Below are 14,219 nucleotides of genomic sequence, written 5' to 3' on the forward strand. Positions count from 1 at the left end.
TAAATTATATGGATATTTTATCCATATAGAAACCAATTCGTATAAAACACATTAAAATTGCTTGATTTTAGAACAGGATATATATCACAAGGTATATAATTTTATATTATTAAAGTACAGATATGTAAACTGCACCAGATTAATATTTCTTAAACAAAAAATATTGAGAACTACGAACTAAACTTGTCAGATTTTCGGATAATTTTGCCTACTTTCAAAAGGCTTAACTGCATCATTATCATCAAAATTTATCTGGTCGCCAGCCCTTTTTGCATCCATCTTGAGGTTTTAAATTTAAGGTGGTACTTTCTGGTAGCAGGAAAGCAAATTGGAGTGAGAAGAAAATGAAATATTTTGTATTATGGATAAAGATGCGAAGCTACAAAAATAAGCAGACATGGGCTAGAAGTTTATGTCTTTTTTTTCTTCAGATTTTCAAAAGTAAAAATTTCATTAAATCCGATTATTAAACATCAATTCCCTATTATATAAGACATGCTAACTTGACTCAATCTTGAGTTACCTTTTGATAGATGGCATTGTCTAATGGTCTTTTCCCCACAGCGTTTTACTTAAACCTTTTAATTATTTAGAAAAAATGGTGAATAAAAACTCTATAAATCGATTTTATTAAACCAAGAATCATACATTGAAAGGCTACCACTCGAAAATACGTAATTGCTGTTCGAAGCAAGTTGGCAAAACAAAGCATATTCTTGTTACTACAGGGATGCCACGGGCGACTAAAAATGTAGGAAGTGGTAGAGACTCTCAGTTCATTTATATGTATTTAATCTTATGAATAATTCAATCAAAACTACTACCATGGCTTACATTGCAAATTATTCATATTTAAGGCACAGACATTCCTCACATTCACTTTCAATGTTAAACTGAAAGAAATGTGCTAGAAAAAGTTGCTAATTTTAATTTCTTAATATATTTTATTTGAAATGATTATATCCGCAAAAAAGAAATATCCTTTTTGCGGATATAATCGTGTGAGCTGATGAAGAGATTATATCTTTTCATTTTTTATGTTTTCCGGCTTTATAATATATATTTTTTTAAACTTTTCTAAATATATTTTATTTTAATAATTTTTCTCACCTCTTTGCATTAATCTTTATTGTTTTCCATGTTTTCACTGTATTTTCAACTTATTTTATGAATTCCATATACTTGCAGCTTATGTGCAGTAAATAAAACTTATTCTTTTTCTTCGCTTTTCGCTTTTTTTTTTTTCTTTTTATCCTTTTCGTCTTTATTGTACTATATGTATGTAAGGTTCACTTGTTCATGTGCAACATTTTGTCCTTATTACAAACTAGATGCGCCAGTCATCCGGGAAAAGGAGATTTTGGAAGAAGAGAACGAATCAGTTGCTAAAATGCAAGATCCAATAGAAGACATCCAAGATCCTGAAAATCACTCCAACATCATATCGAGCCACTATGATCTGATTCGCAATTGACGCCCGCCAGAAAGACTTAGACAAAATCTGTGTAAATATTTACATTTCGCAATGAGCAGGGAATGAATCTTACTTATTTCGCAATGAATCTTACTTATAACGATTCTTTTTTCAAATGACAATTCTTACGTAATGAAATGATAGGTTTTCTAATGACAATTCTTATAACGATTCTTCTTTTAAACACAAAACTCAATGATCACGTTGTGAGACAAATGGCTTCAAAACACACCAAAAACAGTAGCCCGGAAGTATAGGCAGTCAAGAACTTGCAGCGCTTCCTAGTGTAGAGAACACCATCCATTACGAATTTCATATCAACTAACCTGAGGCTCTATAGGCTTCCACACTAAAATAGTAATTAACATAGTTTCTTATTAAATACGGAACAGCACAAAAATAGGCAACTTAAAACGTTCTATCATATGATATTTATTTATAATATTTGCAATTTAAAAATTACTAAATATAATATATACATGATAAATATTCCTCAATAATGAAACACAGTATCAATATATAATTGACAACTTTTAATTAGTTTTATATAATCATGTTATTTACGTATAAGAAATTCCTAATAGAGTTAATTTGTTAAAAATCGTTTTGCGCTGAATTTCACTGTCACAATTTAAATTTAGTATCTATTGATAAAATGGAACAAAATTCCGCAGTTTGTGTGAATTGTGGCAATAATTGTCCAACAATTTATAAGAAATTTAGCTGTGATATAATAAAATTAAGTAATTGTGTAAGTTTTTCAAAAATATCAGTTAATTTCATTATAAAAACGGAGAATCGCTGCATTATTTCTCTACTAAATTATGAAGACAATTGAAAATTATGATGGAAAATTTAGTGACTGTTAAGATTTCTTTACATACTTCGAAGAAAATTTTCATTTGTGTACTCTTTTTTTTTTTTTTTTTTTTTTTTTTTTTTTTTTTTTTTAAACCCTTAGTAGATAGTAATTTTCTATCACCATTTCTTATTGAGTATCAGCAAAATACGACCACAAAGCATTAATTAACAATGCTAAAATACAAATTTTTGAATTTTAAGAGGCACTCTTTAACTCTACCTTGCAATTTTTTCAAGAGATTTTTATTACTTGTGGTGAATATTTGAATGGAGAAAAGAAATTTAATATATTTGCATTAATTTCACCTGGTCAAGGACCTTCCTAAGTACAACATACCCTTTCCTCTTATCCTATTTTATAAGACAAAATTTGAACTGACTCCTTTAAATAGTTTTTGATAAATAAATATTTTGACTTTTCTGAAATTTTATTACTCAAGACACAATTTAATTGCTTTTTTTAAATTTTAAATCTGATCATTTAAAAATACACAGTTTAAGTTAATGTAAAATTTTTTGTACTTAACATTTTAAATGTTTTCATCATTGTTAAATAAAATAATACTTATTCATAATTTATCCGAAATCATTTTTAAATAAATGAATTTTATAACTGTGCACAAAAATGTTTTATGATTCACTTAAATATTTCACTAAGTTCACCAAAATAAACAAAAAAATTATTAACAAGAAAAAGGTCAAGCGTTTGACTACACTTTTGACTAAAATATGGGGATAATATATGAGATAAAAATAAAGTCTAAATCAGTTGAAAGAAATGTTTGTTTATTCAGTTTCTTGGAAGTTATTGGCGCAAAAGCCGTTAACATATTTTTTCTGTGAAAGTATATTTTTATGTGTAATTTCGTAATTTAAAATATTATCTGCATAATATTTTATGTTACGAAGTAAATTAGCATAAATAAATATGCTTATTTTATAACTTTCGCTAATCAGCCAACCCAATTTTGAGTTAATGGCTTCTAATGTTCGACTCTGTAGCTTTATAATTTTGAACCCAATCCAGAAGACAAGGGAACTCTAAGATCAAGTGTTGGGAGAAATTAGCCTTCGTGGAGGACGTTTTGATGGAACTAATCCGCATTTGCGTTGCATTAAGAGAAAAGCCTCCCATGGTTAGCCTGATAACAAGTGTCTCTTACCCATGATCCATCTACCACTGAGGATATTTTTGCGCGAGCATTGTGGTCGATGCGAGCCTTGTGCGAAATTCGGATCGACCAACCATCATAGGGATTCAAAAGCGATTCACCTCAAAGAAATTCGATTCTTCGAGGTGAATTTCGGATGGCGAACATTCTGTCCCCTGTGCCACCAAGGTTCTAAATGTGTTTATTAAGTTAATAAGCATATTTAAGTTTAAACTCTCGAATCGTTAAGATCTTGTCACATGAAAATCTGATAACTAGTTTAAAAGTTGTACAGCTAGTCCATAATTTATTTTTGTACTGTTACTCTCTAATTTTCATAAAATTAATGAATTTTTTTAATGAAATTTTAATTAACTATTTTTATTTTAGGAGAAATGTGGTGGCTTAGTAGACAAATATGTAGAAACAGAATATTCTATTGTTATCATAGATATGCTATTACTAAGAAAAGAAGCCTTAAGACATATGTTATTCAATTCTAATCTAAAGGTAAACATCTTTCCTACATACTGTATCCATTAAAAGTGAGTGTTTAGCTTTACCAGTGTAATAAGTGTGGCGTATCTACCATTACAAATATTAAATACCAATTCACTAGCATGTAAGACATCTTAACTTTATTCTTTCTAGAGGTACATTTTGATAGATGAAGGTTGATATAGTCAATAATTATATCCCTTTATTGGTGACCTCCAGACGCGATATGTACTCACCTACTTTGATTAATGGTACACATTTAACAGTTGATTTTTTATTTGTGACTGTGTCATTATCCTCCTTGCACTGTTGCTTCTCAGTCTCATTTACACACAACGGGATCTTGCACACACTCGACTGCTAATAGCAACAAAGATAGACCACACACACAACCGTGAACTTAATACAGCTCTCACGACAAACACTCAAAACTCGGTAAACTTAATATAGCTATTACAACAAACACTCTAAATTCAGTGAACTTAATACAACTCTCATCACCTATGTTCAAAATCCGATTACCTTAAATACACCTCTCCAGGTCTTTTGCAAAAACAGCAACTAATGGTATCGGCCAATCGAAATCTGTCAAAGATGAATTTTTGGATGGGGAGTAATGTGGCGTAACTACCACTACAAACATTAAATACTAATTCCTTAGTTAATAATGCATGTCAACTTGATTCTTTCTAGAGGTACCTTTTGATAGATGAACATTGGCATAGTCGATAAACTATCCTCTTATATGTAATACTTATTTGTTAAAAATAATTTCTTACTAATTACATATATTCGTAAAGCTAGATGATTGAAAATTATTATGGTAAAAAAATTAAATGACAATTATTTTAACTGAGTTAAACCCTGTCAAAGTCTGAAGTATAGATTGCAATGTGAAATTTTTCCCCTTTTCTATGTTGCTTAATTTAATCTATTTAAATACAGTTTGATTGAAGAATTTTTCAGGGGAAAAAATCTAAGCAAATGTATGTTTCAATTCATAATGTTATTATGTAATGTCAACTTTTTAAAAGATAGCCATAAATTTTTGTGTACATGTTTTTTGTTATATAAGTTGACTTTTTGAACTTCTAAATTGCAATGAAGGTTAGGAACACAATTTATACATTCGTAATTCATTCATTTGTGAGAAAACCTTTGCATAAAAGAGGTTTGATAAAGGTTGATGATGTTACCTATGCACCTGTACCGTTACATTTTGATCAAGACTGGTACAACAAGTGTATCAGAATAGCATGCAAAGTATCCAAAAGATTAAATATTTATTGAGTAAAGTCGTGCATTTTGAGCTAAGAATATGATTTCATACTTTATTTCATTTACTCTTAATTTCGCTCTAGCAAAATTAAGAAATTTTGCTACTGGCTAACTGTAGCATTTTGTAACAGTTGCCACTTTTTCCAAAATTGAATGTTTTAAAATGTTAAAACTTAATAAACGTTTGTTCTAAGTATTTCTCAAAATATGGTAAGCATTACAGGGTTGTTGTCTAAAATCAAGAAAAATTTTAACAAATAATCATGAAATAAAGTAATTTCCTGAATATTATATAATATCCATAATGATTCCATATTTGATAATAAAATATAATAATAAAAAATGTACACGAGGTTCATTTTTGACCAAAAAGTGGCAATCGGGCACCAATTGTCTGACAATTTTTTAATCGTCATTGTTTGTATTTAACCGCCTTGATGGTGACCGTTAATTTTGCCTTATATAACAGGTATATCAGAATACATGCTAAGTATATTAAAGGTCAAATAAATTTTGAGATACGCAGTTGATTTCATATACTTGTATATGTCTTCATATACTGTCATGCTTCATTGTAATTATGTATCCAATCCAAAGAAAAGCAAATATTATATCTGTTGATACCTAAAAAATATGCTTCTGTTTATCTCTAACTATTGAAGAATAAATGTATACATTTTGAGTTTAGAGTCTTTGTGTGGTGTAATTGATCTGTGCTATATTAGATTATAACTAATTAATCTTAAATTATGTGTTGTTTTCTAGGAGTGAAGCTAACTGTATTTTTTTTAAAGGTATTTCCTTTTGTTAATTTTTCAGCAAACTTAGTGAATGATTTTTTTCTATTTTATTTTAAAAAAATTTATTCCATTTATGTTGCCTTCTAATCAATTGAGAAGTACTATAACTGTATCATTAATATGCAGACTAATGTAAACTATAAGTGAGGGGCTAATTTACTCTGAAATCATGATTTCCTTTATAGAAATGAAGATATAATTATATAATACTTTAAAAATTTAATAATACACTAGCTCAACAGCTTTTAATACACTAACTCAATTTTCTTTTCTATTCATTTTTTTTCCATTAGCTCTAAACCATAAAGCTTTAATAGCTAAATTATCACAGAAATAATTTATTTTGTTTAAATAAACTATATCTAGTTTAAAAAAAAATAATTTAAAAATTCCCTTTTTCTTATCAGATTAAAACACTAACTCAAATTTATTTTTTATTTAGTAATTTTATTTATGTTTTTAGTACTTTATGTGACATTCTAATAAATAAATACATACTTTTTGTCTGTACAACTGATAAATGTAATATTTCATTAAAAAAAATAAAGAAAGAAATGAAAAGAAGATCTTTGCTTTCATTAATTTTCAACAGACTTTTACAATAATTTAACTTTTTTTTAATTTTTATTTCCTTCACATTGCATTATAATCTATTGATATTGTCTTTAACTAGTTAACTTTGTAATTATTTTTATTTTATAACATTACAATTAAATAAAGTGTATCATAGACTATTTATACAGAAAAAAAAAATTAAAATCTTTGTCTCATTTTATGTGTGTAATGATTTTTTAAGCAATTTATTGTGCTTTTTAAGTTTGGAAAACATTGCTGGGGATTACTTATCATAAAATTATGTTTTTTTTGCTTTATTTAATAATATTAAAGTTATATATATATATATGTGAGTCTTTGTGTTTTGTTATTCTCTTATAAAATATAATTGTTAAAATATTTAATGAAGTATATAAGTTTTTCTCTGTGCGTGTAAATCTTTCTGTACTTTTTCATTTTTATTCATGCATCATCTTTTTTTTTTCAGATTGCATGGAAATTAGTGATATTATTTATTTTATGTGATGCTTATGAGAAAACGATATCTCATCGTTTATCTTTTAAAGAATCCCACAAGTTTAAAAAATTTATAAATGAATTGGAGTTAAACTTTTATTTAATGTGTCTGAAATCATTTTTAGGTAAGTTTAAAAATATTTTGTTCAAATACTATTACTTGTTATATGTTAACTGATTTTTTACTTTTATTTATTTATCACACCAAATGCATGAACTTAAGACAGACATAAGAGGTAAAATTTTAACTTTTCAAACTTCTGAAAAATCCACATTTATATGTAGAATGAGCTAAAAAAATTAATAATAACTATTTATTATGAATTAATAATGAATAACTATAGTTAATGATTGAATTTTGACCAACTAAATGCGAATCTGAAAGAATCCAAGAGCCAACCTCAAATATACCAAGCAATTAGTGTTAACTATTATTTTAGTTACAGAATCAAGCACAAAGTAAACTTTTTCTAAATAAATATACCATTTTTTCCAACAGATTTGGATTTTTACGTATCAAAATGATAATAGCAAAGAAAACTGAATATTAGGCGAATAATAAATGTATTTTTTAACTCTCTTTTTCTCAAGAACTGTTCACCCAACTTTATATTTTGTCATTTTAAACTTAGAATTCAAAAACTTTTTGAACATTATTTTAATAAAATAATACAAATTAAGTAATAATTATTAAAAATTATTTTATTCATAAAAATTATCTTTGTGTAAACAAATTTTATAATTGTGTGCAAAAAAACAATTTAAGTTACTTAAAAACTTCAGAAGGCATGATGAAATATGCAAAAAAAAAGATAAATGATTACTGATCTCCTGACTGAACAGTTGGAACTTACATTTTCTAAATTGCAGGTACCTCCGATAATTTAATAGTCAGAAATCTGAATCAATCAATAAGAAAAGCATGTTTATTCAGAAAAAGTAGGTATGTTTCTGAAACTGATTCTGTAACTTAATTAATAGTTAGCTCTAATTAATTAACGGATTTGACATCACCTCTAAAACATTAAAATTGGCCCTTAGTTTGTGAAGATCTGATCATTAGAATAACGAATAACATCATCCAAGGTGATACCTTTTTTCTTTGCTAACTACACTTCTTATTATTAAATACTCAATGTATTCACATGTATATAACAATCGACAAGAATGTAAAAAATGAGAATATATCTATATTTATGCATTTTTTAAAATGGTAAACTTCAAAAGGTGAGAATTTTACCTCCTCTGACTTTTAGGTATATCAGCAATAAAAAATAATTTTATTTGAGTTGAATGCATATTAAAAATTACAGTAATATGTAATAATTAAAAATTGCAAAACCTTTGCTTTTATTTATATGAGAATATATATAATTCAAACTTTCTTACATTTGTTTAGCTTTAGACTATACTTGATTACTTTATGTGACAAAAATTCAATTAATGGAACTTTATTTTTAAAAAATAGTAACTAATTATAAAATTGAATAGTGTGATCTGCTACATTGAATTAAAACCAGTTATGGAACTTAATTAAATTTTAAGGACAGTTAATAAATGTCTTAAAATTTAGCAACATGTTTTTTTTTGTAGTCATTAAGAACTTTAAAATTACATATTTAGGCAAGAAAAGATTATTTAATTGCAAATATCAAATAAACAAAATATATGTAATTAACACACATTTATAACAGCAATCACAGTACTTTTTTAATCTTATTGGGTTACTTTGACTCCTTAAGTAAATTAATAATTTTTTTTTCACTTTGTGTGAATTTTATTTTCATAATGAAATTATATATTAATAGTAATCTTTATTGTTATTTTTTATTATTTATTTACATTTTAAAACAAAGTAAGAAATATATTTGTTTTATTTCTACAAATATATTTTTAAAAAAAGTTATTTCTATTTCTACATATAAACTTATAGCCCATCCGAATGAAATCCTTTTTTTCCCTTCAATTTCTAAGAGTTTATATTAAATATAGACATAAATTTTCTTAAAAAATCTTTCAAAAACGAAAAATTTTTGATGTTAAAGTAGAAAATATTTTGCAATGGGAACAAAGCTTATAAAATGAATACATTAAATAGGTAAGAATGATTTCTTCTATTACCCTATATTTGCTGCCAGGTATAGAGATAACTTTCTAACCTATACAAACCTAAATCCTTTGCTTATATCAGAGATGCTGATCCTTTTTCAATGAGTATGCCTTTTAAACTACAGTTTATTATTTTCAAATGTCTAGTGTGCCACTTGTTATTTTTTATTTTAAATAAACTGATGTACTTTGATTTGAAACTATATAGTTCACTGTGTAACTATTTTTACTGCTTATTTAATTAATTGCTTCAAATAGAAATCAAGCAAACAGCATTTTAAAATTTATTTCTATTTAATGTTAAAATAAAATTGAGGTAATTAAATGTTAGATTTTTTTTTTTTTTTTTTTTTTTGCTCCTAGAAAATTATATGTATCAATACAATTTAAAATACTTTATTTAAACTCTTCACTTTTTGTTTAGAAAATGGTGCACTCTTTAAGACACTTCAATTAAATAAGATCTTTACTTTTCAAAATACTTTCAATGAATATTGTATACATATACTACAATATCACATTTAAAATCCTCATATAGAACTTTTCACAATGTGTGTGTAAATTAATTTTCTGTCAAATAAGCTGAAAATTTAATGTAAAATCTTAATTATCAAGTGATACTATACAGCTTTATTGTTTTTACGTGACTGAAACCGGTTTGCACTTGTTTACGTTCGTGTATCAATTGGTTGAATTAGACGATATATAACATAAATTTGATGATAGGATAAATTAGACCATATATTATATAAATATGGAATATTTACTATATGAAGCATTATATTAGAGTATTATAATAATTAGATCAAATTATTAAACGCACTGTAGTGTTTTAATAATAACATGATTTGCACGAGTTTATATGCAATACTTTTATATTTAAACATATATGGTAATGGATACGTAATGGGTTTTTATTCAGGAGATTTTTTATATACTTCCTATTTGTATTTATTTGTAACGTATTGCATTACAATGTTGAACGATTGATACAGGAACGTAAACGAATGCAAACCGGTTTCATCCGAGTAAAAACAATACAGCCGTACAGCATCATCTGATAATTATAGTTTTACATAGAATCTTATAGTGGGTCTAATAATATGGCCAGTGGACTGTATGTGTTTTCACTACAGCGCGAGAATCTCGCATGTTTTTTTCTTTTCTCGCATTAAAAAATTATTACCGCGAGAAATTTGTGCATTCTATAAATCAATTTCAAAAATCGCGAATTTCTCGCATTCTCGAACAAAGCTTAGAATTACGCCATTTAGAATAAAATCCGTTTCACTTTTCTGCCTGTATCTTTCATTATTTTCAACATCTGCTCCGTTATCTAGCTTCCCTATTTACCAGTATTGTTAAAAACCTTTTCGAACAACAGAACACAACCACAGAACCCCTTTCAGAACACATTTCTTTGCAACCACGTGTTTACCGTAGGTTAGGTTTCTTCATGTAAGACGTTCAAATTTTTTATGTGCTAATGTAAGATGGACAAATACCTTGTAAAGGCAAAATCTTCTATGATGATGCACCAAAAATATTCAATGCTTTAAAAAATAGAAGACGTTAGAAATGTATTATAATTAAAAAAAAATAATTTTTTCAAGAGTTTTTGTGTTTTTTTAGTTTTTAGAAATCTTACTTAAGTTTCTGAAATCTCACCCTGTTTTTGAGAAAGGGTGAGAAATTCTCACCCATTTTTTTTCTATGATGAAAACACTGATATATGTAGTTATGCATAAACACTTCCATTTTGGGACATCCTGTCAATTAGAACTTTAGCTTTCATTGCATTTCGAACTACAACATATTACATTTTCGTCTAATTCGACAGAGAATTAATTTCCATAAGATTGATTGAAGACTTTAATCTCATTTAGTGCGATGATTTTTGCTGAGCCACATCAACTATTTCGTTTATGTATGGGTCATAACTTGTTCTCTTTAACAGCGTATACAAGATTCACTAATTTGATTAAAATTTGAAACAAAGCGAGTCTTTTTGTAGTCAGATATACGTATATACACCTGCTCAAACACAGCCCAAATTTAATTATTGCAATTTAGTTTAGGTTATCTCTTTTCATCTTATTATGGAGTGGTTGATTTTTATAGTGGACAGGGCTTTGCGTCCTTGAAAAGACCATGACACCCAAAATCCTATTATCTTTCTGATTCAGCCTATGATAGCCCCCAGTAGTGATGTATTTTTTTTTTAAGATGTTATTTTCAATGACTGTTAGTGAATAAAAGTAATTTTATATCACGTATCACATGCCACTTAGTGTCCCGCATGTCGTAGGTTCGCCATCTCTGGCTTAAATAAACTTAGGGCACATTCTAGTTTTATCAAACAATGATAAAAAATTTTAATAAAAAGAAATGAAGGCTTATTTGCTTAAAATGTCATATTATAGTTTTTCATTTTTAAATATGGTATTATAAAACTATTATTTCATTTTTGCAAAGGAGGTACTAATAAGCAAATTTTTGTGTTTTAGCAATCTTTTTTTCTTTTAGCCATTCTTGGCAAATTTTTGTGCGCTATAAGAATATAAATCAAATCAAATATGTCATTTCAATAATGAGGGATTCCAGCATTTTTAAATGGATATTGGGTTTTTAATTCAATAGTCCTTAACATAGTGTATATTTTTAGCATATTATTCCTTTAAAAAAAAATAATCTACCAACCTAAATGTTTGAAATATATGCACTGCTTAATCAAATTAATCAGTATTAGCTTAATTTTTTTTGCGTACGTAAATATTGTTCCGTCTTGAATATTGATCTTTCATCAAATAAGACTTTTAAGAAACTGCATTATTATCATAACTTAGTCATTAAAATTTTCAAAACTATATCATTTGTACTAATTTTAACTTCTTTTTCCTTTTTAGAGTACTTTATTTTTGCTACTCTTGTCGTGGTAGTCTTGTACCATTCACAGTTACGAAGCATAGAAAGGTAAAAAAATAACTGTAATTTTAGTTATTTTACATTTTAGGGTACAACTGCAATTGAATAGCCAGTCATAGACTGTTACCTATATGTCATAACTCTAAACAATGTTTTGATATGGGTTTTCTACATTCTTCTAAAAGATGTTTTTCAATTTTTTAGATTTTCTTCAAAACATTTATTCCATGCTATAATTTTGGCAAGTTATGGTAAATTATTCATGCTTCCTGTCCTTGTTTGGAGTAAGGATGACGAATATAGTGAAATATTGATAATTTTATTTATCTTTCTATCTCAAGTTCAAGTCATTCGAAGTATGCATTTATTTTGTTAATGATATTATGTTTTTGTTCTGCCATGTGATATAGGGAAGAAGTTGTAAATTTTGTCACTGACCAATGGCCAAATACGGCTTTTTTATTAGTGGACACTTTTTAAAACATGTAGCCACTTTTTTCAAAATCGAAAATTCTTAGCTATTAAAAAACCATTATATAAATGTAAAGTTTTTTTTTAAAGCATTTATCAATACATGATAAATAATATCATGATCATTTCTAAAATGAAGAAAAGTCTTCCTTAACTCTTTAAGTATGTTTATGTAAATGTAGTACGTTTTCAACAAATAAAATTTAGGTTAGGTTAGGGTTTGAATTTATGAACCAATAATGCAACATAAAATTTGCGTTTATTAACAAACATAAAAATTATTATTTACAAAATAAATCTGGAACAATTGTACCTGTATTGAGGAAATTATATAAATTAAATTACTTCTAAATATTATTGGCCATAAATTTAAAAAAAGTTATATTAAATAAACTTAAATGAAACCTTTGACAACCAAATTCAGTCCCAATGAAATTTTGAACCAGCCTAAAATGACCTGAATGTTCAGGGGATGATTATATAACTTTTTATAATTGTTGTGGAACAGTAGACCCAATTTTGGGTTTACGACTACTAATATTCAACTTCGTTGCCTTGTAACTTTGAACTAACCCAGAAGACAAGGTAACTCGTGGATCAGTACACCCAGAGGTATGATTTGTAATGGGAACATGGAGGACTTTGTGACTGGACAGATTTAACAAGCATCAGTCACCATTTACTACACGGGGAGTTAACTTACAACGCTATTTAAAAACCAGTTAAATATTATGACTAAGATAAATTAATGATTTTAAATGTCTTCTTTTGTCATGTAAATATGGCTACTACATCAATTCTTGTAATTAAATATTTAAATTCTGCATCTATAATGAATTAAATTTCTTTAGAAAGTACACTTAATTTAACTTCTTTAGAAAGTACAGATACTTTGTTATGCAAACCACAGTTATATACATAATTTTAAAAACATCAAGTACATAAATTATTTACTATTAAATTTTGCTATTCGGAAAAACTCATTTTAATATTTAGCAATCTGTAGTTTTGTTATTATTTAAAATGCTATGCTTTTACAAAGTTGTCATTATTTTAACTCCTTTTTTTTTTTCAGTCACAACAAAACTGTCAATAATTATCATAGCAACTACCTTGATTTTAATATCAGAGGTAGGTTACCTGGCTCTTCAGAGGATATTATGATAAAGAAGATACAAAATATGTTGGAAGATAGAATATTTAACTGTGATATATTATAGCTCTTGGTTATTACTAGTATATGTATTTAGTCAGATATCTTGCTATAAATAAAATATTTTTACATTTTACTAAAAAGATTGTTTCTGAGAATTATTAATGGGGTTGTCTTGAAGTAAACATTCAAGGGACCAAAATTTCTGTTCACTATATCCGTTACATGAGCAATTTAACTAATGATTCCCAAACTCCTCCCTTTTATTACACATTGTTCAAATAAATCACTGAAAAATATTATGTAGTAGCAAAAAATGAGTTATTTTCCATTACTCTTTGTCTAGCATACAAAAAAAAATAATTAGTAATCTTTAGCTGATGAGCAATCCTCAACATCAGATATGGAAAAACTTCCCGACTCTCAGA

General features: G+C 27.0%; 1 protein-coding gene across 1 annotated transcript; it reads left to right on the forward strand.

Annotated features, from left to right (window-relative positions):
- Positions 1 to 1,879: 1,879 nt before the first annotated feature.
- On the forward strand, positions 1,880 to 13,934 carry Arv1 (ACAT-related protein required for viability 1). Its single transcript, XM_087158921.1, has 6 exons — positions 1,880 to 2,225; positions 3,877 to 3,996; positions 7,105 to 7,258; positions 12,149 to 12,215; positions 12,372 to 12,523; positions 13,714 to 13,934. The coding sequence occupies exons 1-6, from the start codon at positions 2,130 to 2,132 to the stop codon at positions 13,800 to 13,802; spliced, it is 678 nt and encodes a 225-aa protein (XP_087015047.1). The 5' UTR covers positions 1,880 to 2,129; the 3' UTR covers positions 13,803 to 13,934.
- Positions 13,935 to 14,219: the final 285 nt, after the last annotated feature.

The sequence above is a fragment of the Parasteatoda tepidariorum genome, chromosome 3 (genome assembly GCF_982258835.1).
Source record: "Parasteatoda tepidariorum strain Cologne lab strain chromosome 3, Ptep-v5.0, whole genome shotgun sequence".
Classification (NCBI taxonomy): Eukaryota; Metazoa; Arthropoda; class Arachnida; order Araneae; family Theridiidae; genus Parasteatoda; species Parasteatoda tepidariorum.

Coding starts and splice junctions, on each gene's coding strand:
- Arv1 (XM_087158921.1), top strand. CDS start 2,130: ATGGAACAAAATTCCGCAGTTTGTGTGAATTGTGGCAATAATTGTCCA. Junction 3,997..7,104: donor TATTCAATTCTAATCTAAAG/GTAAACATCTTT, acceptor TTTTTTTTTCAG/ATTGCATGGAAATTAGTGAT. Junction 12,524..13,713: donor TCAAGTTCAAGTCATTCGAA/GTATGCATTTAT, acceptor TTTTTTTTTCAG/TCACAACAAAACTGTCAATA.